The 27,201-nt window shown below is 39.4% G+C and overlaps 1 protein-coding gene across 3 annotated transcripts; it reads left to right on the top strand.

Annotated features, from left to right (window-relative positions):
* The first annotated feature begins 5,046 nt into the window (after window positions 1-5,046).
* Window positions 5,047-26,570, top strand: LOC144020514 (activin receptor type-2B-like). Of its 3 annotated transcripts, XM_077524082.1 has the most exons (11): window positions 5,047-5,486; window positions 9,451-9,667; window positions 14,213-14,328; window positions 15,868-16,019; window positions 16,664-16,807; window positions 16,886-17,029; window positions 17,934-18,082; window positions 18,165-18,279; window positions 19,575-19,713; window positions 19,802-19,932; window positions 21,629-26,570. In XM_077524082.1, the coding sequence occupies exons 1-11, from the start codon at window positions 5,435-5,437 to the stop codon at window positions 21,821-21,823; spliced, it is 1,554 nt and encodes a 517-aa protein (XP_077380208.1). In that variant the 5' UTR covers window positions 5,047-5,434; the 3' UTR covers window positions 21,824-26,570. The 3 variants fall into 3 exon arrangements, 2 of the variants coding, with proteins under 2 accessions (XP_077380208.1, XP_077380200.1); XR_013283909.1 differs by lacking the exon at window positions 5,047-5,486 and having other exon boundaries at window positions 9,154-9,667; window positions 19,780-19,932; window positions 21,629-21,777; XM_077524074.1 differs by lacking the exon at window positions 5,047-5,486 and having other exon boundaries at window positions 9,154-9,667.
* Window positions 26,571-27,201: the final 631 nt, after the last annotated feature.

The following is a 27,201-nucleotide window of genomic DNA, read 5'->3' as shown; positions in this document are numbered from 1 at the left end:
AATATGACTTTAATCTCAATATTACACCATCATAGAAAATTATGCAACAATTTTATTCAAGGTTGACTACCATGTGTACAAACATGCTTGGTATCTTTTATCACAAGATACATGGGAAATAAAATCATAACTCATGAATCACTTCCTGACTGGACATGAGTAACAAACTCACCTTTATTTGTCCAATCCTGTCTGCCCCACCCACAACACTGACATAAGCGCATGTACACAAACACACACCCTTTAGTACATGCACAGGAAGTTACCAAACACACCCTCGGGGATGTTTTTTCACAATGGCACCACCTTAAATCAAATTTATGACAAATGGTTGCAAAATCACATGTTAATAATTCACACCAGACCTTTACAAAGTTGACGATATCCCTGATGTGTTTTTGGGAAGAAAAAAAAAAGAACTTTTTTTTTTGCCCTCATTAAGGTGCACCTGTGTTGTTACACTTCTTCGCTTTTATTTTGAAACACTGACTTTACGGGCTACAGGATGTTTAATGCTGATGCTGCCGAGCTTTGACGAGCGAGAAAGGAGGGTCGTTTTAGCCTGAGGTTGTGAATAAAAGCTTTCATAGTGGAATATTGTTTCTGTTTGAACCCCTTGATACACATTACAACACACACACTATCAAAGTGGAAGAACAGCAGGGAATTTATGTCGCCTGGCTACAACACACCGTGAGGTCCAGACGCTGCATTTGAATTTAAAAGACCGGGGTTGCGCTTTCTCACCTGTAGATGGCAGTGTTCGCCACAATTTTATATAGGTAACGAGAGTAGGACACTGGTTTTCTAACCATCCAAGACTTCGCCACTACATCAGACACCACAGAGGACCCTGCTGACGGTAGAGCACTGGTCCACTGTTTCAAGGCCAGGACAAAAAACACACTGCCCTTCCTGAACCTGAGATTTGAATTTCCATTGGGCCCTCCTCTCCAGAACAGCTGAATGGACCTTTATAGTAAGGATTGTCCTGTAATTAGAACACACCCTTCTTAAAAAGGGAGACCATCACCCCAAGCTACAAATCTACAGGCACTGTCCCCGATGTGCCTGACTGGATCGCAGACTGGATCTTCGCAGGGTCGCCAAATACTTCTATGATGGTGCTTAGAAGTTCTTCACGGATGTCTGATTGTCTGACTGATGAAGGCTAAAGGCCGCACTTTACTTCCATTTGTCCAGCAAAATTCAAATGTTACATATAAACGTTAAAGCAAATATGTCATATTATCATATATCATAAACAAATGAATGCACTGATTCCCAACCTTTACTGAGCATGGATGCAGGCACATATTTGAGAAAACTCTCAAGGCATACCACCAAACAAAAATGACACAAAAAGTATATGCGTTGACAGAATGATGACCTCATCTCATTTTACTGTAATAAATAAATGAAACGAATAAAATGCAATTAAAAAAAAGAAGGGCGAATGGATTATTTCTCTTGACACACCTGATGTAAAGTGTTTTTTTTCTTTACGGTCTCCATGCCTGCACTGTACACTAATGGATCCATCGAGAAGCTGCAGAATAGTCACACATACATAGCCTAATGTTCACTCGTAAAACATGATAATGAAGAAAAGAAAACTGGAAATGTAGCATAAAGCCATTATGTATAACTATGCCGTATATGTGGCGTGGCCTCCATCAAACAAAAGACTGCGGAAATGTTGTACTTGTTGTGCAACACAGGCGGGAGGGAGCGTTACCTCCCCCAAGGAGCTCTGCTACCACCTGGTGTCGGACTCGTTGATGAACGCTCAGTACAACATGGGTAAACTGCATGTTCAATGTATAGCACACGTTGTACCTTTACGAATATAATATGAAGGGTATTGATTTGATCACTTTAATTGCCTTATTTTTATATATAAATAAAAAGCACATTTTATCTATAATTTCAATAGCACACATACACAATATGTTTAAAATGTGATGTTTTCACTCCTTGTGGAGCCGTACAGATAGTAACCAAAAAAACGACCTCAGTACTAAAGTATGTATTGGCAAAATAAATGATTAATCATTTCATTAATTAGAATCTTTTCACTAGGGGTAACTTGATTGTTCATTAATCTTCAAGGAGAATGACCTGAAATGACTTTATACACGACCATATCAAAAAAAAAAAAATTCAATCAGCTACTGTTTATTTAAATCTACTCAGGTTTTTTTTTGTTTTGTTTTTTTAAACATCCATTTTTAGGTCTTGTCACTCTCGCAAGGGTGCAAATTCGACAGATTGTGACCTACTGTAGGTTTTAGTTGCAAGAAAACTAAAGTTAGTAAAAATTCAGTTTCATTACATGGACAAAAGCTATGTACTGTATATTGTGAAATGATAAGTTTGTTAGTTTGGGGAAAAAAAAATGCTTACAGTACTGTAAACAGAGGGATAGGTACATTGTTACCACTGTACTGTACAATCGTTGATGATTCTCTCTCTCTCTCTCTCTAAAAACATAGCTTGTGAGTATTTAACTATTACTATATCACAAATTTCACTTATTGGAATATACAACCCCCCCTGATGGCGGGAGATTACTATAATCCATTTTTTTTTCTCATGAAAATGTAGTTGTATGGAGGGTTCCTTTTCTTTGATACAGTTCTTGCATTGGCTTTTCTTCCTGGCTCGACTGTCCTATTGATCGGACCAATTCATGGCCAGCTACATGAGCGATAGCACGTTAGCGTGGAGGTCAATTTCCTGCCCTCGTAGTTGTTTTTCGAGTAAGGCTCCATCATTCGCGCAGGCCCCAACAGCTCTAATTTCCCCTGCTTGATCACACTGAACCTTTAATGAGCTCTCATCATCTCATTACGAGCCGGCTTGACGAGGAAGCCGTTTTTGTCTTGAGTTACATGCACTGGTTTAAAGGGTGATTACCTACGGTCCGGATAACCTGATTCCTAGCTCATTTGCTGCATGAGCTACTCCTGTGTGTGCATGTGTGACCCAAGATTCTACAATGACATTGCTAATACTGTTGTACTAATGCTATTGATTACTGGACTACTAATGGGGTCCCCTAAACCCTCATTCATCATCACTGATATGGTTATGATAATAGTAGATCCTCCAAAGGGAAATACATGGCTCTGAATTGATTTTTTATTTTTTTTTTCCAACTGTCATGAAATTGTCAAGGTAAGTTCACCAATCACAGTTTAGCGATTATGATCATGAATCAGTTCTAGGATCAAACTCACCATTATGAAACCCTTTTCAATTGAAGAGAGAATCGTATTACATTCACGTGAGGAGAAAAAACATCTTTGATTTTATTTTTTTTGTGTCTGTCTTTCCAATTTATTTTATTTTGTTTGATGGAAAAATCCCCCACACCCCCACTCAATTTTTTGGGGATGTTTAGTTTTTTTTTTTTTTTTATTATTATTCTTTTTTTCCCCGAAATTGTAACCTACCACCAGTTTTTTCCTGATTTTTTTTTTTATGATAAAAAAAAATATATATACCAAAATAATGAATAAAATGAAGAAGAAAAAAAAAGAGGAAGAAAACACCAAAATTTCTCAGAACAGTAATTCAAGTGATTTTAGTTAATTTTGCAAAGTGGCTACATGAATTAACAGGAATGCTTGCCGAGGGCGAGGGCCAAGACAATGTGCCAACATCAACTTTATTCGTTCTATCGCCTACTATTTTTAATGTACTGTATTTAGCATAAAAAAAAAGTTGTCTTGTTTTAATAAAATGATATGTGTGTAAATGTAGAATAGGTTGTTATAATTACAAAATACAAATTTTAAACAAAGTTATGTGGTCATCAAAATTACATCTTCACACATTCAAAAACTTTAACATGAATCATGTGCACCAACCGCCTACTCATATTAGCTGTTCTAGTTCCTAGTCAGGATAGTCAAATAGTCAAATATATAGATATATTATTGACAGTGATGGATATGAAGTGATGACTTATACCCATATGAAACTATTATGCATACAGTGTTATCAGGCCAAATCCTCTTGGCCCTACCTCCACTGTGCAAGAAATACGAATGATTCAACATTAGGACCACTGTCATTTTTGCTTCTTTTTTTTTAAATTGTTGCGAGAGGGCTAAAAAAAAAGAAAAGAAAAACAGTAAAAACTGTGGCAAAACTGTAGAGAGGAGTCAAAGTTCTTGCTCACTATCTTGTTTGTAGTATCTTCCACATATGCATGCAAATAAGATAAAAGCCCAACTTGAAAAAATACTGAATTTTGTAGACTTCATGGTTGTTGTGAGGGCCAGTCAAAGAATGTGGGTGGGCCAGATGTTGCGCCCGGGCCATACTTTGGCTAGATTTAGCTTGGCCACCCATTGGGCAAAGTATGGCCGACACAGGTTCTTTATCAATACATTCAGACTAAATTAATTATAAATAATAAGATTATAAATGAACATGAATGACTATTTTATTATTACAATATTAATATTTTCTTTTTTAATAGATTGACAGCAAAGTGAAACTACACAAATGCTTTCTTGCTATCACATTGTTGAACAGTGTGAAATTTTGGAATCTTCATGCAGGGTGTCTATAAAGTCTGGGTACAAAACACATCTTAAAACTAACTAAACATAATGATCATATTTTCAACACGATTTCCATCACTTTCGACGCAGATACAGCCTCATACCAGTCAGAAACGTATACGTCACTGATTTTCACGTTTTGAATATAAAGAAACTCAACGGAAATTACGCAATTGTAGCTCCAATAATCCAAAGACAACGAACGAGAATTAAATGCTTAAAAAAACAACGTTAATCCTCCCTCGGGGGGCTTCCACAAACATATTCCCCTTGGATCATCGTCGGAATATACAGTCCCCTTTGGGGGGGAAAATATATATAAATGTCGGCTATTTAGGTGTGAAACCACAACGTTTAGACAAATTTAGCGGAGTGGCGTTGAGGTAACTTCGATTGTGGCTGCCCCCTTTGTGTTTACACATCCGGGTTTTCCCATCTCGCAGCCCCCGCTCCCCATTTCGAAGCCATTTTGGACACACATCAGACTAACATGCACGTAAACCCGGGGCGACCTCGCGACGCAGTGCCGCCAACCGCCCCGTTCTCCACATTTGTTCAAAGCCAGAAAGAACGATAAACGCTCGTTTCTCCTTCTGCCTTCTTTTTTTTTCTACCTGATGCCATGCGGGACTAAACGAGCCAGCCGGCGGCCCGACTATAATCAGCCCCCTCAGTCTTTTCTTCTCGGTGGTGGTAGTGGTGGTTGGTGGTGTGGCGGCGGCGCTTACGAGCCGCGGAAGGCTTTAGCTTGGAGGGGGGCCCTGCGGTCGGTTTGACTCCGCCGGGGCTGAGGGGTGGATGTGCGGGACGGAACCAAAACGGCGGACGTCCGTGGTGGTGCTTTTTAAAGACGGAACATGTCTTTCTCGTGGCTGACTTGTTCACTTCTGCTGGGAACTTTATGCGCAGGTAAGCGGCCGCTAGGGGCTAGCTTCCACCATAGACATTGTCACCTATTCCAGTGTTTTTTTGTTTTTTTAAACTTTTATCCACATATTTAGTTCTTGTTAAGTGTATTCCACAGATCTCGTGTGTTGTTTCCCCCACCCAAATGTTTAGTTTGATGATGTATATTCAAATAAATGCTCGAAAGTGTGGGTTGTCACAAAAGGTGCTTCGTGCTAAAACTGTTGCGTTCGATGCCTTTTGTGAGCTCAGGGCAGGAATAGAAAGCAGCAGCTGCAGCAACATCTTGAAACCTTATATGCTACGTAACACTCTCACCCAACAACAACAACAACAACAATAAAAGGAGAAACATCGTTATTTATTTATATTTTTAAAATGCACATTTTTTAAATCTAAATCGATATATTCCAACAGACAATAGATTGACAACAAAGTAGAATTGCACAAGGGGGCTCAGCTTTTCCTCCCCCCACAGCTTTCAATAATGTGACTCCACACCACAACGTGGGCTTGCTCTCTGACCTTCTTTATTATTTTGGAACATACGGCCTCCCCTCAAGCCCCCCACCCTCCCCCTCCTCCCGTTTAGAATGACAATAAAATGTCTACACAGCTGCCCCCTCATGAAATATATGCGTCTGTTTGTGTGCCTGTGTCCCACAGCCATTTTAGTTCTTATATGGTTTGTAGATTAATGTTACAGTAAGCTGCATACTCCAGAGTCCATGTTGTTGTGGGTTAAAGCCTCCCTAAGTGACGGGAGGGAGGGAGGGAGTTGTGTGTGTGTGTGTGTGTGTGTGTGTGTGTGTGTGTGTGTGTGCGTGTGTGTGCGGGGGGGGGGGGGGGGGGGTGTTATATTGGAGTAGAAGTCCTCCTGCATCACGTGACGACCAGAATGGGCTCGATGGAGCATCAACCCGCGGTTAAAATAAATATATACATAAATAAATAAATACATGAATAAAAATAACTTCACATCTAAAAATACGTAACACTCCTAAATATTGAGGTCCATTGTTTGCTACCGGACATGTAAACGAATGTGTGCGTATCTAATGGGAACTACACTGGGGGACGGGCAATCTCTTGTAGGACAGGATTTAAAGAGACAGGTTCTATTTTTATCTTTTTATTTATTTATGTATGTATTTATTTATTTATTTATTTATTTATAGACAAGATAACAAAGCTATGGGGTATATGCCATGGAAGAGGCGGGACTGTTTTTTGCACAAAAGTTTGTTTCCGGTTCGGTTTGCGACTTGTGGGCTGCGTCAAAAATACTTGTGCTTCCGACTTTGTGCCCCTGTGTTGCGCGTTCGCAACTCGGACCGGAAATAAACAGATGTGAAAATCACGTCCCGCCTCTTCCGTGGCATATACCCCATTCTGACGGCGTAAAATCGTGCTTCTTTTTAGTGTGGGAACAATGGAGAGCCAATTTCATCCAATGTTGTTGTTGTTGTTATTATCATTATTATTATTATTATTATTATTATTATTAATTTATTTTCCCCTTTCCTTGATTATGTCAGTCTCTTGATTTTTTTTTATTGCATTTGATTATTGTTCCTGGAAAAAAAACAAATAAAGACAAAGTAAAAAAACAAAAACAAAACTTAATGTCAATTTCAACGCACCAGTCCAGGAGAAGTGAGTGTTTTGTATTTAAAAATTTACACCCAGGTGTGGATTTCTTCCTGCTCTTCCTTTCACACCGCTGCCGTAACAAAGCCAATCTTTTCCATGCCATTTTACCTGCCCCGTTGAGTGTGAAGTGTGAACAATGTTATGCTGCACTTTTAAGGAAGTTAATTTTGCCTCACTTCGGTGCAGGAAGCGTGGGTTCCGTTCCCACTCAGTGACAGTTAAAAAGTGAGAGTGAATGGTTGTCCATCTCTACAGGTATATGTGCCCTGCAACTAACTAGCAACCAGTCCAGCGTGTAGTAGGACTGGGTGATTATGACAAAAGTAATAATCACCATTTTTGATTGGTATTGAAATCAGAATTAATAAAACAATTATTCATTGATGTCCAAACTTTGTATTTATTCAACTACTAAAACTACAATACGGAATTCAAAATTACCACCACAGCCTCATGTTTAGGGATGTAACGATTCACTCAAGCTCCGATTCGATTTTCAATTCAGTTCCCCATTGTGATAAAAAAATGAGCACTCAAACACAGTAGAATTGTTTCTGCTTTCATGTAACAATGCAAAACCTTTTAGCGTCTATTTGAAAGTGTTTTCACAGTGCAACGCTGCTTTAATAATCGAGTAATCGTTAACTCATTCACTGCCTTTGACAGTCAAGTATACTTGTCAATTGTATTTTTTAGAGCGGTGCTAAATGGGGGCGAATCTGAGCATGCTCCACTGTAAATATCAAACTTGGAAACAACTTTACTGATGCCCAACCACCGGTAGATGACATCATTGCCCCATTTTATAGGAAATAAACACAGTTTCAGAGTCCATGGGAGAAATGGCTGTATTTTGGCAAACCTACATTTTTCTGCTGTCAATTATAAAAGAACGGGACGGGACAAAAAGTAGGGAGTCTCTTCTGTTATTTGGTAGATTCGGTTTATATATAATTATTGAATGTAATATCACGTGAGTATTGGAAATGTAAAATTTTCTATAATGACTGGCAGTGAATGAGTTTTAAGAGCTATTGTTTACCTTGAAATTGTCCAAATCCTCTGATTTCAGCCTCTCAACAGTAATTATTCTCTTATTTCTGTTGTCTTTTATTAAAACAGACTGATTATCTTTTTTGTTGAATAAAAATAATAGAAATCATTAGCTCTTAATTTGAAAAGCATTGACTGACCCAGAAACTGAATCAGTTTGAAAAAGTTTGGTGAGTACAGGTAAAGCGTCAATCCCTCTCGTGATATTGCTAATGCTAATAATACCAACTTAACAACAATAACTGCTTGATAAACATTAACTAGGAAAATGGTTTGTAATACACTTATCTGGATTAATCACTGGAATGGAATGAAACCCTGATTTTTTTATTTTTTTATTTTATTTTTTTTTGAGTTTTTTCCTTGCCCTTTTATGTTTCGATCAGGGGATGTTGTTGATATTTGTCAACTGTGGGCATGTGAAGCCATTTGAGACGCTGTGATTGAGGGCTATATAAATAAACTTGACATGACTTAAATAATCCATTCTAAAAATATTTGATAGTGACAGCCCTACTTTTCAGTAATTTTTGCACTCTTGTTTTCATCAGGCTTCGTCAACGCTGTAGTTCGTATGTCACAGAAAAACTTTTACGGATTGTTGTCATTTAACTATAGCCACATTGTTTTTATCATTACAACAGATTTGTGAATGGGTCTTAGCTATGTCATTTGTACGTGGAAACAAAAACTTTTTCAACATTGTAGAAGTGCCATTCATGCTTTTTTTTCCTTTTCTTTTTTTTTTTTTTTTTAAACCAAGGTGTCACATAAACATGGCCTCATTTTAAACAAATATTGAAAAGTTTTTACATTTCTGGGGGTTTTACAGGCTCACAGCAAAGCTTGTCGTTTGTATGTAGGTAACATTTGCATTACACTCTTGATGGGTGGGCAGACACTCCATGTCGTGGGGAGCGGGGGCACATATCCTATGCTCTGATGTCTTAATTGGTAACTGACAGTCCAAGCCCAGAGGTAGATGTACAGTGCACACGGTGTAGTAATCCCTTGGACCGTGTTTATCTCTAAATGCGTCTGGCGTGTTGCTATTATGTTTTGTATCGCGGCTAATTAAAAGTCTAAATAGATCTTTTAAGCACGGTGGATTATCCGGCAGCAACTTTCCGAGCCCCCGAGGAACTCCCGAACTTGGCGGAGTTCCAAAACGATAACTCTTCCATGTTCCCCTCGTCGTCTATCCATCCATTCTTCCTTTTGCTTTGTCGGATTGATTACTGTCTGGTCTGGTATCTCACAGGATACAGCGTAGGCGAAGCGGAGACGCGCGAGTGCGTGTTCTACAATGACAACTGGCGCGCCGAGAAGACCAACCAGAGTGGCTTTGAGCGCTGCGACGACAAGGACAAAGACAAGGACAAGCGGCTGCACTGCTACGCCTCCTGGCTCAACTCCTCAGGGACCATCAAGCTGGTGAAGAAAGGCTGCTGGCTGGACGACTTCAACTGCTATGACAGGTGAGGCAGTGGATGGCAGCTGTGTGAAAGGCAGGACCAGGGTGTGAACTTTTACCCACCTGACGTTCACTTTTCCCCAGAGGCTGTGCTATGCCGGTTTATTTTGAAGGCCCAAAGAGGCCCGCAGGTTCTGGGTCTTTCCGGCAAAATTGGCAACAGCCAGCCAATCATACACCCAACAACGTGTTCTGGATCTTCCCACCAAATTTGGCAAATGGGAGCCAGTCATAAGCCTCTTTCACAATGTTCATCTTTTTTTTTAATTTTTTTTTAATTTTTATTTTTTTTATTATTTTTTTTCCCCACAGTTACTGGAAGCGGGGAGTCGAAACTGGCCCATGCATTTGTTAACTTCGGGTTAGTGTGTATTGAAAAGGAATGGAAAGCCGGGATCGGGTGAAAAGTTTGCCACACAAGACTCAACTCTCCTGCCCAGTTGTCTTGAAAGCATTTTTTTATGTCACATCGTACCTGGGCTGCCAAGATGAGTCAATTAGTCATGACGATATCGATGATCAAAATCGTCAACAATATCAATAAGCGACAACTCTGAGTCATTTATTTCTGCATTTATTTATTTGCCGCTTTGATTTGATTGATCGAAAACTACCTCGTCTCACGCTTTTCCCGCTGGCTTGATGCCATGTCTCTGACTGACAAGCATGTTGTGGCTGATGCCTGATACCATTTCTAGCATATGGATAGTCATGTCTGGAAGCTAACATTAGCAACATATGTGTATGATGCAATGTGGTGTCCTGTTTGGTACACTAACATGTTGTAAGTTACATATATTATGGATTATGGAGGCATTAGTCAGCAAACTCAAATTTATATAACAACAGTTTTTGTATGCCTGTGTTGCTCCCTCTTTCTCTTGCCCTCTTCTTCTCCTTCTCCCTCTTGTCACTAAAGTTACGTTAGTAGGGCTCAAAGTAACAGAACATGACATATTTGCCGCAGGCCCTAACAATAAAACACAAAACATAGGTTTTTACATTTACGTTACGTTAATTTTTGTAGAGTAAATTGAATTCTAGAGCACTATATTCGTAACCTTGCTCTCGCAAGATGAATTCTCGCGGTATTCACAAGTTCACAAACTTCGGAGATTACATCTTGTACCAGTCACGTTGATTTCCACCGATCCGAAGCACTTATGGTTCGCGCCAATCACAGAGTGACATTGTGTTTGGGGCGGGACATGCAACTGTGACAAAACCAGGAAGCCAGCGCTGACGCCGGTGCTAACAAACAAACCTAACATGGACGAAACAATTAATTCTGTTCTTTCAGAATTACTCACTGTTTCCTTGTTGAATGTTGAACATTATATTCCGCTAGCAGGGTTGTTTTAGAATCTACACAATTTAATGTCCGGTCTTTTAGATCTCATTATTTGTAATTAAAGTAATTGTTCGGTTTTACGAGCAAAGAGAGTACACCAGCTGCTCTGTGTAGTTTTTGCTACAACAACAAAGCACATGAACAGAAGTCGGTCGACTCGTAATTAGGAGTTTCCGACAGTCTTGGTATAACCATAATCAACAATGTAGGAAAAAAATGTTTATTTCACCTTTTGACTTTTTTTATCGATACAAACATTATTTATTCTCACTTAATTCTAACTAGTATCACGAAGCAGGCAATGATGTACTTGTCAAGAAGTTTAGCAAAGGAGCAAGCATTCGTCCAACACAAAATGCAATAAGTGGGCACATAAAATGGCAAAAAAAAAAAAAAAAAAAAAAAGCCATAAAATATATGTATACATTACAATCTAAATCTACTCTTTCCATTTCAATCATACTTACCGGGGAAATGTTCATCCACGGCCTTGGTACTGTCGATTTGCGCAATGTACTGCTACACACGTCGTCATTTCCGTACACAACGCGTAAGCCAAGAAAGGTTTACTGGGAGGAGCAATATGGCGGCCAAGCGATTTCAAGTTTCTTGGCCCATCGGCCATCCAGTCCTTTAATATAGGTCAGTGGTCCCAGTTTAAACAGAGTAAACGTTACACTTGGAAGAGATTAAAATATTATTTAAAAAAAAAAAAAATCACTCAAGGGATGAGGAATGATCGCAGAATCTTCAAGTTGGGAGACAACCAATATAACCACTCATATTGCGTGTCAGTATATGTGTCAGGTGGAATCCTCATACCGCCATCATTTTTGGTCTCCATTTGGACACAGCAGCAATATGTTAACAAATATTAGGTGTGGCATAGCTCAAGTGGTAGGCCATCTCCCATGCTGAAGGTTGTGGGATCATCCTCAACCCTTAATGATTATTATTTTATTTTATTTTATTAATATTTTACTCTCTTCCAAGTGTAAAATTACTCTGTTTAGAATGGGACTGGATATAGTCTTTGTTGAGAATAAAATCTACACTACGAAATTTACTGTTTACTACAAATAAGCTGTTTTTAATGGTCAGTGTAAGCTTCTGAATTTTGTTGGAAATCTATGTGAAAGGAGCAATGAAGAAAATATTTTACAATGCTGCAGTCTGATCTCTTAGTAGTTGAGTATTAACATTCTCTAGGCCACTATCCATGAAAAGACGCCGACTTGTTTTCATGCAGTGGCACAATTCGAGCTTTCCGGTCTGCTGGCATTGGTGGAATTCTGCTGGCCTCATCTTGAATATCACTTTTAAATGCACATTAGTGTCACCTACGGGGTTGGAGTCACTTGTTACTGTCCAAAATACTAAATACCCACGATGCACACAGGAATGTAAGGACACTGTACATAGAATACGCCATCTTTAAATAATTCAGTGTTGCATAATGTACACAGTGAGTGTGGAAGAACATGCTGAGGCAACATGAAAGCTGTTTTCATAATCTGTTTTTGAAAATATTGGGGTCAGGTCTCAATTAGACATGGGTGGAGATTTACGTACGCCGAGATTTACTGCACATGCGTGTGCAATATAACGCTCAGTGTAGCTTGCAGCTTTCCCCCATCCATTCCAGACTATCCTATTCTGCAGGTTGTGAGGCATAAGTGAAGAACGGAATTTGTAACCAAAGAAGATAACTCTGTGTTATTGTGCCTTCGTTGAGTGGGGGTGTTGATAGCCTATCTAGCTTCAGCCTATCTATAGTTGGGGTTGATTGTTAAGCTTTTGACATTGATCTAGAGTTCAAAAGGAACATCCAACATTTTGCCCATTTTAAAGCATAAGCAAATAACTGAATCCTGCACGGAGAAGAAACAGTAAAATTGGAATACTGGAATTGTCTTTCAATCAGGGATTTATTAGGCTTCAGCTTGGAATTTTAAGGTTGTATTTTTTTTCTCTTTAGCTTCTGATGTTGGGCAGTCCAAAAAATAAAAAAATAAAAATATTACATTATATTTTGAGGCATGAGTGAATAACTAAATCCTGCACCTGTGTAGGAATGTTCCCAGCTGGTCTGTTCTAAATTGGAGAAGTTTATTGGGGTCTTTGACAGGCTTCTGCTTTGGATTCTGGAGTTGTGGTTGCTTGTTTAGCTTCTGACATTGATGAAGTATAGAAGAAATTATTTTATTTGAGGAAGAAATGAATAGTATTCGTAACCCTTCACTAGGAGAAATTTTCTGAAATTTGTTTAGTAATTAACACTGATGCAGTTCTATGTACTTTTAAGAAACACTGAAATCACCATCTGAGCTCCTACGTTCGCAGAAAGCAACTGTATGTATGTAGTAATTTGACCCATCGGCTTCAAAATTGGTTTTATGCTACACTGGATTGTTTTGGGGAAGAATAGCATTTCTGTGAATTGGATCAAGCAATAGCAAGGCTCAAAAGCAGCAAGTTCGTATTTGCAAGTAAAAATTCCCATTTTTTCCCTCATATAGACTCATTGAAAAGCAATACTGCAAGCGGGTATATAAATGGCACAACATGCTTATGTCACATAATTGGGCGGCGGAAGAGCTGTTCGGTTGAAGGTGTAGGAAGATTGCAAAAGCATTTCAGATTGAAACAGCAGATAAAAACGTGTTCGTCAAATGAAGTCATTGATTGGCAAAAGGCAAAAAAATAATATATATATATATATATATATATATATATATATATATATATATATATATATATATATTTCGAGCCTTGAATAGCTGACAGGGCTCACCAACTCTGGTCCTCAAGTGATTGAGTAGTCCCTGAATGATCAGCTCATCAGCAAGCTCTGCAGAAGCCTGGAAATAAGACTAATCATTGGAATCAGGTGTGTTGGAGGTGGGAAATAATCAAAAACCTGCAGGATATGGGCCCACGAGGATCAGACTTGGTGATTGTGCTTTGATTATCTAGCAAGAGAACCTAACACTGCAATGCAAAGCTTCACTCCCTGCTTATTCTTTTCAACTTAACGGATTCAAAATGTACACCAGTTATAATCATCCAAATCAAAATATTTTTTTTTTCCCACAAAAAGGTTCTTCAGCATGTATTCGCCGCCATTAAAAATAGCTGTAATACTCTTCTGCACCACTAACACAGGTGTGTGTTGTATGTGTCATCCTGTGGCTTCAGGCAAGAGTGCGTCTCCATGGACGAGAACCCTCAGGTCTTCTTCTGCTGCTGCGAGGGCAACTACTGCAACGAGCGCTTCACTCACCTCCCCGACTTGATCAGCATTGGCAACCGAGGTGAGGGGTGGACCCAGTGAAAAATAGCTCCCACATTAGTGGCAAGCACATTTTATATAGCTATATGTCTATATATCTAGGAGATACCGTATATCTATATATCATAGGTGATGCTGCCCTGGTGGGTGAGGAAGCAATATACACGCACGCACATGCACACGCAGACACATCGTATATACACACGTATATATGCAACACATACACAAGTTCTTGCTCTTGATGTGTTGGAGTTGAATATGAATGTTGATGTACCACATCAATATCAGAGACTCACAGATATCGCAGTATTGATAAAAGAAATGTACGTCAGGGATTTGCTCATTGCAAGAGTATTAGGTGCAATTGTGTGTCCAAGTGATAATGCTAAACATATAAAAAAAAATAGTAAGACATTACACCGATCTGATCGGCTGGATCGGGATCCGATGATATTTGGCATTTTATGCAAAATCGGTGATCGGCGTCATTGATCAGCCCTGCAAATTTCAGCTTTTATTTAATGCTTAATTTAATTAATTTTTTTTTCCTTCATGCATTTCAATTGACATCAATTATGTGGGTTTTCGCTATTCCTGGGCCAGGCTAGTCGGAAAAAAAAATAAAAAATAAATATATATATATATATATATATATATTTTTTTTTTCTCAACTCAACTCATATCAACTCAACTCACCTTTATTTGTAAAGCGCTTTAAGAACAGGCATTGCTGTATAAAAAGTGCTGTACATAAACATAAACCATTTCGATCATATTTACAGGTGAAATGTTTGTCCACGGCCTTTTAACTGGCAATTTGTGCAGTTTACCACTACACACGTGGGCATTTTGCAGTCAAATGCCGATATACGCTTCTTGGGAATACCAAGATGGCGGGCCCGCGGCTTCAAAAGTCTCAGCCTATGGCCTATCTACTGTAGTGCTCGGCTGTGGATTGAGGGGCTCGCGGGAGCTCCCCGCTCGGCCGTGCCCTGGGGTCGGGGAGGTTGCCGGCAGTCGGTCGGTGACAGAGCGGCGGCACGGTGAGCAGTGTGCCGCTGGTTCCTGGCGACGTCGACTTGTGCCGAGAGCCCGACCGTCGCGCCCCGTGGTGCCTCCGCCTCGCCTCACTCGCCTCCTCCGCCTCAGTTCGGCCTCCCCTTTCCCCACGTACACTCAATCTGGTCCAGGCCACCTCGGAACCCATCTGTCGGGAACGCAACTCTCCCCGTGCATTCAAAGCTGAGCCTTGTGTTGTTGTGCGCCCGCTAAATGGACCGTGTGGAAACAAACGAGCTTTTGTAAGCGGAAATAACTGGTGTTGTTGAACGGCTCGGCTGCGGTTAGATAATCCTAAAGGTTAAAAACCACGGTTAATCGTGAAACCGGTTAACTGCTGCATCCCTAGCCATAAGACAACTACTGCTCGGAGATCGTCAATACACAATTAGCAATAACCTTCAAATACTTTGTTGCGGTAAAACATTTCATCCATAAAGTAATACAAATGTTTTCTATCATTTGCATGGTTTATAATCATCGTTTTTTTCTTCCCACACAGTCAAAATCCGGCTTCCACCCCGAGTGCCGTCCATGCTGAATGTGCTTGTCTACTCCCTGCTGCCGCTCTGTGTGCTCTCCCTTGCAATCATCCTGGCCCTGTGGATGTACCGTCACCGCAAGCCGCCTTACGGCCATGTGGACCTGAGCGAGGTGAGATGGGTGACAAATTCCATATTTATGGTAGTTCATTTCTGTGGCAAGAGAGATCCATGCAGGGAATGAAAGCCACATTGTTTCTCATTTCCACCTCACAGGCACTCTAGGAAATGGTGAGGGTTGAGTGCATTCAATTATAATCTATGGAAATGTGGAAAGGAATTGTCTGTGTGGCAAGAGAACGCTTAAAGATGTGTACAGAATAGTGATGAAGCCAGATGAAAAATTAATATCACAACTATGCTGACCAGTATTATCACAGTTATTTGAATTATCACATTACAACAAGAAAAGGTACAAGATCTAAACGCTGGTCCACATCACTGAACAGGCCAAGCCCTGCCTTTTAAAGTGACACACATTCAGTCACTGATACTACAGAAGGCCTATGGTAGGATGGCGACACATTGTGGACAAAAATACCTGTTCCTCACATGTATATGAAGTATTGGTATTGTAAATAATGCTTTAAAACTATATAAATGATAAAACAAATGTATGCTTACTACTTCATGGATTTCGTCTGTCATGGCTTACGGGAATTGAGGGATTCCAGTAATTTAAGATGCTAAATACGGTATTAATATAATCAATCAATATAATAATTGGAAAAAAAAATCTGTTTCCTTGTGGGTCAGGACCCTGGACCCACCCCTCCATCGCCCCTGGTGGGCCTGAAACCCCTGCAGCTGCTGGAAATCAAAGCCAGGGGACGCTTTGGTTGCGTTTGGAAAGCCCAACTCATGAGCGAATATGTTGCAGTCAAGATTTTTCCTGTACAGGTGGGTCAACGTTGTTACACTCAGATTTTTACATGAAAAGGGTCTAAAAGTTGACATCCCTCCATTGTTGTTGGGCAGGATAAACAGTCATGGCAAAACGAGCGGGACATCTTCCTGACACCGGGCATGCGGCACGAGAATATCCTGCGTTATATCGCTGCTGAGAAGCATGGCAGTAACCTGGAGACGGAACTGTGGCTCATCACCGAGTTTCATGAGAGAGTGAGAATTCAATCTTTTTAATGTTAGCTATAGGCGCCCATGTGCTGGCCTGACCCGACCTCATGTGTGTTTTCCAATATTGGCCCAGGCCTTTTGTTTACCTTTGCAAAAGGGCATCACTGCTTTTATTAAGACCGCAGTTTTATTAGATGGTGGCCAGAGTATATTAAGGAGTGATTTATTGCCTTTTGTTGAGCCATAATACAGATCTTGTTTAATTACTGATAACCTACTCAACGGCTATACAAAGCTAATATTTGGCTAATCGTTTGGGGGGCTTCATCAAACATTGATGATGCAACCTAAATGGCAGCTTCGAACAGAACCAAAAATGGCCGACTTTGTGTGAAATTCTTGGCATTGGTCCTTGACACTTTGTTGTGGGACTACTCATCAAAGACATGCCTATGAATTTTATGATGTTGATTGAAACTGCCCTTGGGGGTTGAATATCAAAACATTCTCCCCCATTTTCATGGAAATGATCATCAAAATTTGACTGCATGCTCAATGCACATTAGATGGCATAGTAGGGATGCACGGTTTACCGGTCCTAATTTGGTAATGTACTGCATTTTATATGGTACCGGTACTTGCAGCGCCGACGCTCGCCTAGTGACCTGATCGCGACTCATTACTAGCCCGAGGAGTTAACATAGCACACAAGCGGGAGCATGGACTTGACACACACGTGTGGCACAAGAAAAAAAAAAAAAAAAAAAAAAGCGACCAGTCACCACGAAGCTTAGGATGGCTGCAGAGAAATTGTATGCCTTGGGCTATGTGCTGTTTACAGTAGCATCTGCTTTGCGTAACCAAACACTTATTGACTATATAGTGTCGAGAAAAAAAAAAAAAAAAAAAAAGTCATCACGTCTTTAACACTCTTGGCGTTTTGTTTCAGGGTTCATTGACCGACCACCTCAAGGGCAACACTGTGACCTGGGGGGAGCTGTGCCTCATAGCTGAGACTATGTCCCGCGGCTTAGCCTATCTGCACGAGGACATTCCCAGCAACAAGGGAGAAGAGCCCAAACCCACCATCGCGCACAGGTACTGTATACCTAGGCCCAAAGATGACAGCTGAGATAATGCGTTGTGATCGGTTGGCTAATGACAGTTTCTTTCTCATCAGGGATTTCAAGAGTAAGAATGTGATGCTCCGAAATGACCTGACCGCAGTCATCGGAGACTTTGGGCTCGCCGCCCGCTTTGAACCGGGGAAACCTCCAGGAGACACTCATGGGCAGGTAACAAAAATGGAATTTTGCTCCATGTTTGAAATAATTACAACAAATCAATTCAACCTTGACATGCTTCCAAGCCCTGCATGACTGAGAATCTATGCGCACATAAAGGTCTTAAAAAAATATATATATATATTAAGCACAATGACATCTTTTGATATCGATATTTTTTTTTTTTAATAGAATCAAACTATTTTCCTGAAGCTACTTATGTCTGTCACTTAAATGTCACCTATTACTCCATAATGACAAATATCATCACCATCATCATTTTGAGCAACAGCAAGTTATGGTCCGCCATTGTCAACTACTAGAGCTATCAATATGAGTAAATGTGTTGAAATAGATTTCTGGTAAATATATGTCTGACAACGTCAATTTCATACAATGTCTCCATGTGGCATATACAACAAACATCTACCATTTCCAGCTACCGTAGTCAGAATGAAAAATGTGTATTTTATTTGATACATAGTGATTTTTGTCATATATGTTGCCGCGGAATATGGAATTTGTAAACAGTCCGTAACACAGACGGTAGGTACAGCTGTTAGCGCAGTTCCAAAAGTCAACAAATGCAGCCGTGATGTTTTGACAGATAGTTTAGTTGCCAATGGTACAGTGTTTGTTCAATTCGGTGAGTGTGTGTCTTGCTCAGCGTTATTAATTAATGTTTTGAAAAGACCTCTTTAGTCAGTAGCATTGCTTGTGTAGACATGTAGTTTTCCTCGTAATCCTTCATAGTTCATGGTGGAACACAAGTGTCGGCGAGTTGCTTTTCACAAGGACCATTTTTTTCTGCTCGTTTTGACCGATGTCAGTCTTGTCAACCCCAAATCATTTCCAGTATAACAAGAGACTCCCCCGTTTCTCCATTTCCCCACTTTGAATATAATAAATATTTCAGTCTGTTTGAATTGCCGGTTTTCACTTTCCACTTGTTTTTTGTTTAAACCAGACACCATTTTCGTGCAAATCTATGCTCCAACAGCGGCCAAAGTGTCAGCCAAATTTAAAAATTACTCTTGCATCAGTGAACTCAGTGACCCAGTAACAGGCTATAATTGGCATGGAGACAAATCCCAATATACACATTCTCGCCAAAACACATTGTCAAGGAAAGTATTCAATTTGGGTGCATCTGCTGTGTGGCAGACACCCACCTTGTGCACCTTCAGCCTCACATACACATTGAACGAGTGGTTCAATGGCAAACATTGACGTGCAACGTGCAGTGTGGCTTACAGCTGTACTGTATCCACATTAAGTCTGTTCCCAACTCGTTTTGGTGCCATCAGGTGGGTACACGGCGCTACATGGCTCCCGAGGTGCTGGAGGGAGCCATCAATTTCCAGCGAGACTCCTTCCTGAGGATCGACATGTACGCCATGGGTCTGGTGCTGTGGGAGCTGGTGTCCCGCTGCAACGAAACGGATGGTGAGTCCACCTGGAAGGCAGCTTGTGATTGCCCTAGTTGATTAATAAGAAGTGGGACCCAATTAGTTTTTTCTAATGTCCTTTTCAGGTGCCGTGGGTGAATACCTCCTGCCGTTTGAGGATGAAATAGGGCAGCATCCAACCCTGGAGGATCTGCAGGATGTGGTCGTGCACAAAAAAATGCGTCCAGTCATCAAAGACTGTTGGCTAAAACATCCTGTGAGTAATTTTTTTGAGTGTACAAAGTTATGCGGCCAGGTGCAGGGACATCTATCACGATAGACCATGGCAGGATGATATGACAGCGTATTAGGGCCACGTGTGAATATATTGTTTTTAAAGGGCGGGGGCAATATTCCAAGAAAAAAACCTCTCAAATTTGCCACTTTAGAAAGTGGGAAATTTGCGAGTTTAGAAAGTGGTAGATTTGTGAGAAAAGAACTCAGAAACTTATGAGAAATACACGTAGCGTAGCTAATCATTTGAGGATTTGTTGGTGGTTAATGGAACACTATTTATAAAATGAAAAGGTCGGATGGTAATGAAGTCATTCTTGATTTAAATTTTACTCGTCATACAGGCAGCTAGAGTGACGCTTCCTGATCCCCTATCAGCTGACTAGCACTAACCAATCAGAAGCTAGCATACTTTAGGTAAATGCAAGTGAATGATGGGAGCGGCAGATTCGATACATCAACTTAGATACTTGTACAAAAAAATACCAAAATGTAGAATGTGTAAATAATAATTTTGGAAACAAAAACGTACAAGCAAATATACATTTTAACAAGTTAACTTAAATGCTTGATCCTCAGGGTATGGACCTTTGAAAAGGCGTCTTTTTTTTGCTGGCTGTACACAATGCTTCAAAGGGCGAATGCTTAACATCATATGGTTAATCACTGCTATCTCCTCATTTGAAAACCCAAACAAAAAGTATTGACGCAAACGTTCAAGGAGTACGGTACGTGTATTTCTCTGAAGTTTTTATTTTTTTTATTTTTACCATTTTTCGTGGCCCTAATACGCCATCGTAGGATCAAGTAGTTTGATGAGACAAAAAAAAAAAAAACACAAAAAAAAGTGCTGAAAAGGGATGATTTTTCAAAAGACCATAATTTCTACTAGGGCTGGAACAACAAAAAATACGTCTACGCAATAAATGCACGTCGATGCGTCACTTTTGGCGCCATCACGTAATGTCTGGGCCACCAAATATACGTTACCTTGCAGACAAAACACAGGGAGCAAAAAAACAAAACAAAAAAAAAACAGAACGTACAATGCACGTATATTGTGCACAATTACACTGTAGCAATGGAGGACAACGATCGTTGTGGTTTGCGGATACCCGGAAGTCATGACAAGCAAACTACGTGTACCGGCAGGGGCCGGGTCAAAAATGGAGAAAGTGTGGAGTATTTTTTTTATTTTTTATTTTTTTAAATTGTCGAAGTGTGAAGCAAGCTAGCAATGACACAATACAATTAGCATGTGTCTATTGTTTCTAATCGATAGATGACGCGGAAACTGAGAAGCGGAATTGCCTCCTTTTTTTCTTCCGTTGTGCGCAGCGCGACGGGGTACAGTTATTGAATTAAAAAATAGCAGCGACCGCAGCATCAAGTAGCAGCGAGTCCAGGGGAGAAGAAACGACCGACGTCCGAAGTATGGGAGTACTTTACACCTAAAAATGCAAAGTACTTGGCATACCAGACCTGACAGGAGAAAATTTCTACTCTACTTTCTCATTCAAGACAGTTTTAACATATCTGACAAAATGTTTAAACAATGGAAACTCTACCTTTAAGATTAAGAGCAACGGTAAAATTCAGACTTGTGTAAATGCAAAAAAAAACTAATTGGTTGAAACGAAGGAGGTAGCCTTCTTAACGTGTCCATCCTTCCCCCACAGGGCCTGAGCCAACTGAGCGAGACCATCGAGGAATGCTGGGACCACGACGCCGAGGCCCGCCTGTCGGCCGGCTGCGTGGAGGAGCGCATCGGCCAAATCGCCAGGACCACCGGCAGCACTACCTCAGACGGCCCCGTCTCCATCGTCGCGTCACTCACCAACGAGGACCTACCTCCCAAAGAGTCCAGTACCTGAACACGGGCAGTACTCCTGACATTTTTTTATTTGATTTTTTTTTTTCTCTTTATTTCAAACCCAAACTCAGTGGATCTTGGTGAATATTTAATAACATGCAGCTGCTATTTTATCCCCAATACTGGTATTTTTTTCTGGGGTGTTGGATCTTATTAACACATCCATCTGCTGTATTTTGGACGTAGTATATAAGCTGTGCGACAGGCAACACTAAAAGTCGTTATTACCTCATGTATTGTTTTTTTTTTTTTTTTTTTTTTTTTTGTTAATTACCTCATTTTTCAACATTTTTTAAAAACACTCTTCTCCTGATCCCCTTCCCGTGAAAGGAACTTTTGAGCTTCAAAACCTCTGGAGGATTTTGAGACTGTTAGAATGAAATAGATTCATCTTCCTCAGGGGTCGATGCTTCTCTGATTTTTAAAAGAAACTCTTCAAAGTGTGCTCCCCTACTTTTTAAACCTGTGAATGCCTCGCTCCCAACGGAAAAGGAAAAGTTAAGAAAAAAAATAAATCATACAATATATATAAATATATATATAATGGAGCACAGTGGGTTTTATCAAGCTAAAATGGGTGCTGGACTTGTTGGAGATTTTAGGGACACCATGTGGTCCCACGGGGAACTACCTCTCAGGTATCCAATAGGCTTTTATTTTTTTTTTCTTTCTTGCATATGTCCTCTTACGTTAGAGGGAGAGCCAAGCTAGCTGTCATTATGGACGTGTTCCCCATTTTAATGATGATTTTTATTCATTTTCATCGCTTTTATTTGTAGTTACTCCTTTAGCCGGTGCCGGGGGCATTGACGAATGCTGTCTGGAGTTGCAATGTTACACATTCTTGATTTTTAACTATGTATGTGTGTGAGTGGATGGGAATGATTGATTATGCAGTTAAAGCACAAAATGAGTCATATCCTGGCCAAAATGTTCAAAAAAGTTAATCTTTTAGTAATTACACAAGGAAATTAATGAAATATTTGCCGTTTTTCTTACTTTTTTATATTTTGAGGACTGTCCAATGAAAAATGTCTCCAAATGTGCATACCGTTAAATGAAAAAAAAAGTGTCAGTTGTCATTATCCAATGAAAAGCATGCATGTTTTTTGTTTTTATTCAAATGCAACAAAACATCTTAAGACACCCCCCCCCCCCCCCAAAAAAAAAAAGAAAAAACGAGGATAGATGTCTGACTTTATTTTTAAAAACTCATAATTTTGATTGCATATTTTACAAAAGGATTTTTTTTTTCGACCTACACAAAAGATTTGAAAATCTTTATCATCCCGTTTTTTTTTTAACAAAAAAAAAAAAAAAGCTGCATCATTTCTGATCTGCTAAATGCTATTTATAGGAGAGCAAAGTGAGCAATAATGCATTTATCAAGTAAACATGAATGTTACAGTGTAATCGCCAAATCTTTCACTTTTCAGCTAAAGATATTGTATAACTGGCCAAAAAATGAAGATGCTTGTCTTCCATTGGACAGTCACAAAATGCTTTTGTATAAACGTATCAGTACTTTGAGTCAAAATATTGTTTTAAAATATAAAAATCTGAATATATTTAAATTGAAATCCAAATAGATGGATAGATATCCATAGCTTTATTTTCCTCGCCACTCGAGTGGGCAAACTTCATTTTTCAAGTGATTCATGTTTTGTGACTTCCACTTAACGGCTGCTAGCAAGATCAGTCCAAACATCAGGCAAAGCAACAAATATTTCATGAAAGATGAGAAATAACATTCGCCTGTGGTTCTCCACTGCTGTCATACTGGGACCTGTATTGTTGTGTAAGTCGCATGCTAACTTTGCACAGTTTGATAGTAGTTGAAAACAATAAAGAAATTGGAAGACAGAGCCATCAGGTATCGTGTGACTCAGAGTTAAAATTGGAACTCAACCTACAAAATTGCCACCCTTTCAACAAATTCCGAACAGCCGGGGTATGAGCCATTTTGTGCTGTACGTGTGCATTTCTAAGTGACAATAGCGGACAAGCCGCAATACTTGAGTACAAGCAACATGTCTGTTTCTGTGTTTTCCCCTTGATGTGTCGAACGGATTCGCTCAAGTCAGTCATTTGTCCCCAGATACCTCAGTCCTCCACGTACGTCACGCCGGGAGAGCTCAAAACGGTTGCCTTTTTTTCGTCTCTCGCCGATGCAATGCCATGCAGTCGTCGTCGTCGTCTACATGCTGTCATATGAACACAAGTTCCATACATTTTTGAATGTCCGTTTTTTATGCTGCTCTGACTATTCCAGGACTCTCAAGGATTTGTATTCTTAGCCTGCTCTAGAACCATCAGTGACGTGACACGAGGCTAACGTTGTTGTCGTTCGTGTTTTGTGTGCGTGTGTGTTTGTGTGTTAAATAATGATGATGATGAAGGGGCGAGCCCTCAAGCTGCTTCCTCTGCTCCGAGACTGACCTCAGATCTTCTGAACAATTACCTCAGGCTTTTCTTTTTCTACATGTACATGGACTTATTTTTGTTCTTATGATGTATTTGATTGTATGTTTTGTTTTTAAGTCCAGATGGTTAAACGTTGTCAGACGGGCCTATTTGTCTATTGAGATTTTTAATTAGTTTTTTTTTTTTTTCAAAGGAAAATTATTGTAATTTAACTTAAAAAAAAATGTTTTTTTTTTTTTTTAATAGCCCTAGCAGTTGTCACACTGTACAAAAAAAAATGAGACGCTGATTGTTGTAAATAGATGACGCTCTAGACACATTGTTTTTCTGTGAGGTTGTGTTTCTTTTCTTTTTTTCTTTTTTTTTTTAAATGTATGTTTTAAAGGTTCCCATATACAGTTAAGCCCAAAATTGCCTTATTTAGAAACTGTTTTGTTTTTTTTTTGTTTTTTTTTGTATTGATTGAATGGGTCTCTTTTAGCCGGAACATGTAAGTAATTGATAGAAGTTAAAATAGTTGCTCAAATGTCAATTTGAAGAAATTATTCTTGTGCTTTATCAGAAATCAGGTCCAATGTTGTAAATTTATAGTTGATTTACAATGGTTGAGATCAGCATTGTTAAAATGTTTTCATCTCGAGACAAACTAAAACCTCTCAAATTTTGGAGAATACAGTACAATTTTTTTTTAAATAAATTATTAGAAGGTGGCACTTCTAAATATAATAATCATTAAACCAATTTTGCAAACACCCCTTTCCAATAATCAACAGGTGTGTATTTTGTACATTTGTGCACTAATGCTGCAACGTTGGACAATGTTTCGCAGCTAACCTCCATTAATTGCCATGGCAACATCAGTACTTCCAAAATTCCTGTGACAAGTTTCTGGAAACTTACTCGGATTTAAGACATTTAAAAACGACCCCTTTGGTCATATTTTCTCATTCATTCTTATGACTGAAATGAATATTTCCCAAGTCTCTGAGTCAAAGCAATAGAAATTTTCAGCCCCTTTTGAAACCCCAAATTGTACACAATAACAAAGTTTCCTTTCAGCTTGATGTCCGGCTAGAAAATACCTGTTCTACAAATTATATATTTTGGTCTTAACTGTATGGTATAATTTTTTTTTATTTTGCCCAAGAATGGCTAGCAGTGGCTATCAGGTGTTGTGTAGCTAGCACACGTGTGTGTGCTTCTGTGTGTCGGCCGCAAGCAAAAAGATGATTCCCGATGCTTTTGCGAGCCTTTTTTTTTTCCTTCTTTTTTTTTTTCATTTTTTTTTTTAAACAGTATTACCTCTAAATAAACACATAACCTGCCGATGTGATGTTCAGACGTAATAGTTTAGACATGCAGTGCTGTGCAAAGATGGTGACTTTCATATGATTTCTGTAAAAAAAAAAAAAAAAAAAAAAAAAGTGCTCAGTCATGTGTTCTCTGGCTTTGGGGGTTAAAAATGTTTTAAGAAAAAAAAAAAAACTTTTTATTTATTTTTTTTTTTTTTTTTGATCATGCAGAACGATTGATGTGCACAGTGGTGTGTGCGTTTGTCTGAGTTGAGGGTCCAGCAATATATTTAACACAGCAATAGTCATTTAAATATCATTTGATGGTCACTCAGCTGTGTGTGCAACAACGACCCCACCCACTCCCACCCTAACGGTCCACCCAGGTGCTTTCACACTAATGCCTCCCAAAAACACCTCCAGTTCTTCTGACCACTTACCTCACACAGTACCTCTGTAACTTGGCGTCATCTGTAAAAAGGACAACAACAATGAATTGAGCTACAGAGAGCAAGAGTGGGCCAACTTCATTTTGGTCGCCACTTAAAGTTGAGTGCAATAGTGGAAGGAAGAAAAAAAACAAAAACAAAAAACATTACACTGACATGCAGATGCACATGCACCCAACCTGAAAAACATGCTTTGTGCAATAAAAGGCTGCCCCCTATATGTCAAAATGGGAACAAATCTTTGACTTAGACATTAGTCATTGAAAAATAGGCTTTTTCTATGTTAATGTCTGTTCTTAACACACACAAAAAAAAAGACTTGGCCCGCTCTTGTTCAAAAGTGCTCTATTACTGTATGTATGTTTTTTTCTTTTATGACAATTATTATTGTGTGTGAATGCAAAGAAAGCCCCTGTTTGAGTGTGAGTGAGTGACAAGATTTTCCCCATTGATGTGATGATTCCTGTGCGGAGATGTATGACTTTTGTCTTGGAAAATGCGTAGAAATATAAAAAAAAAAAAAAAAAAAGTAGATAAGACATCTTTTTTTGTATATGAAAAATAAAATTCAAACGCAGATGAAGCCAGTGTTTTTGTCATTTTCACTGTGTGTACTGTGAAATACGCACACCGGACTTGTACAGATGTTCCTTTAAGTTTTGTTACAGTTACTATTCATTACGTCGCTACAAAACCGATAGATATTTATGTGGTGTGGATATTGCACTGTACTGGACAATATTACTGTACATCACAATAATTGTCACTTGCTGTCTACTGAAAATGACATCACAACTGTTCAGGGCAAAAATAATAACCAATCACGGCTCGGCTTCAGAAAACAGGAGCCGTGATTTGTAATTATATGAGCTCTGATTGACTGTGATGTCATTTTGACAGCAAGTGGCAAATGGTCGCATCCTGAGATGGATAGCAGGTGGATTCTACTGCTTAACTCAGATTCTAAAAACACTGTTTAGAATGCCCAATTTACAGAAGTGGGGGGCACATACAGCATAAAAGAAAAATTTTTTTTTGGGCTTCCTTCCCTTTAAAACCGATATTTGACACTTGGGTATCATAGTGTACCATGATAGAAAATGACACGATGCATCATATTTTATCCCAACCCCAGTTAAAAGTGATAAATCAGTATCTATACTGTACTGCTAGGAAAACGCGATGCATAGCTATTATTGAGATTTTTTGAAAAC

This window comes from Festucalex cinctus, chromosome 1 (assembly GCF_051991245.1).
Source record: "Festucalex cinctus isolate MCC-2025b chromosome 1, RoL_Fcin_1.0, whole genome shotgun sequence".
Taxonomy (NCBI): Eukaryota; Metazoa; Chordata; class Actinopteri; order Syngnathiformes; family Syngnathidae; genus Festucalex; species Festucalex cinctus.
This window is presented reverse-complemented; position numbering and strand designations above follow the sequence as displayed.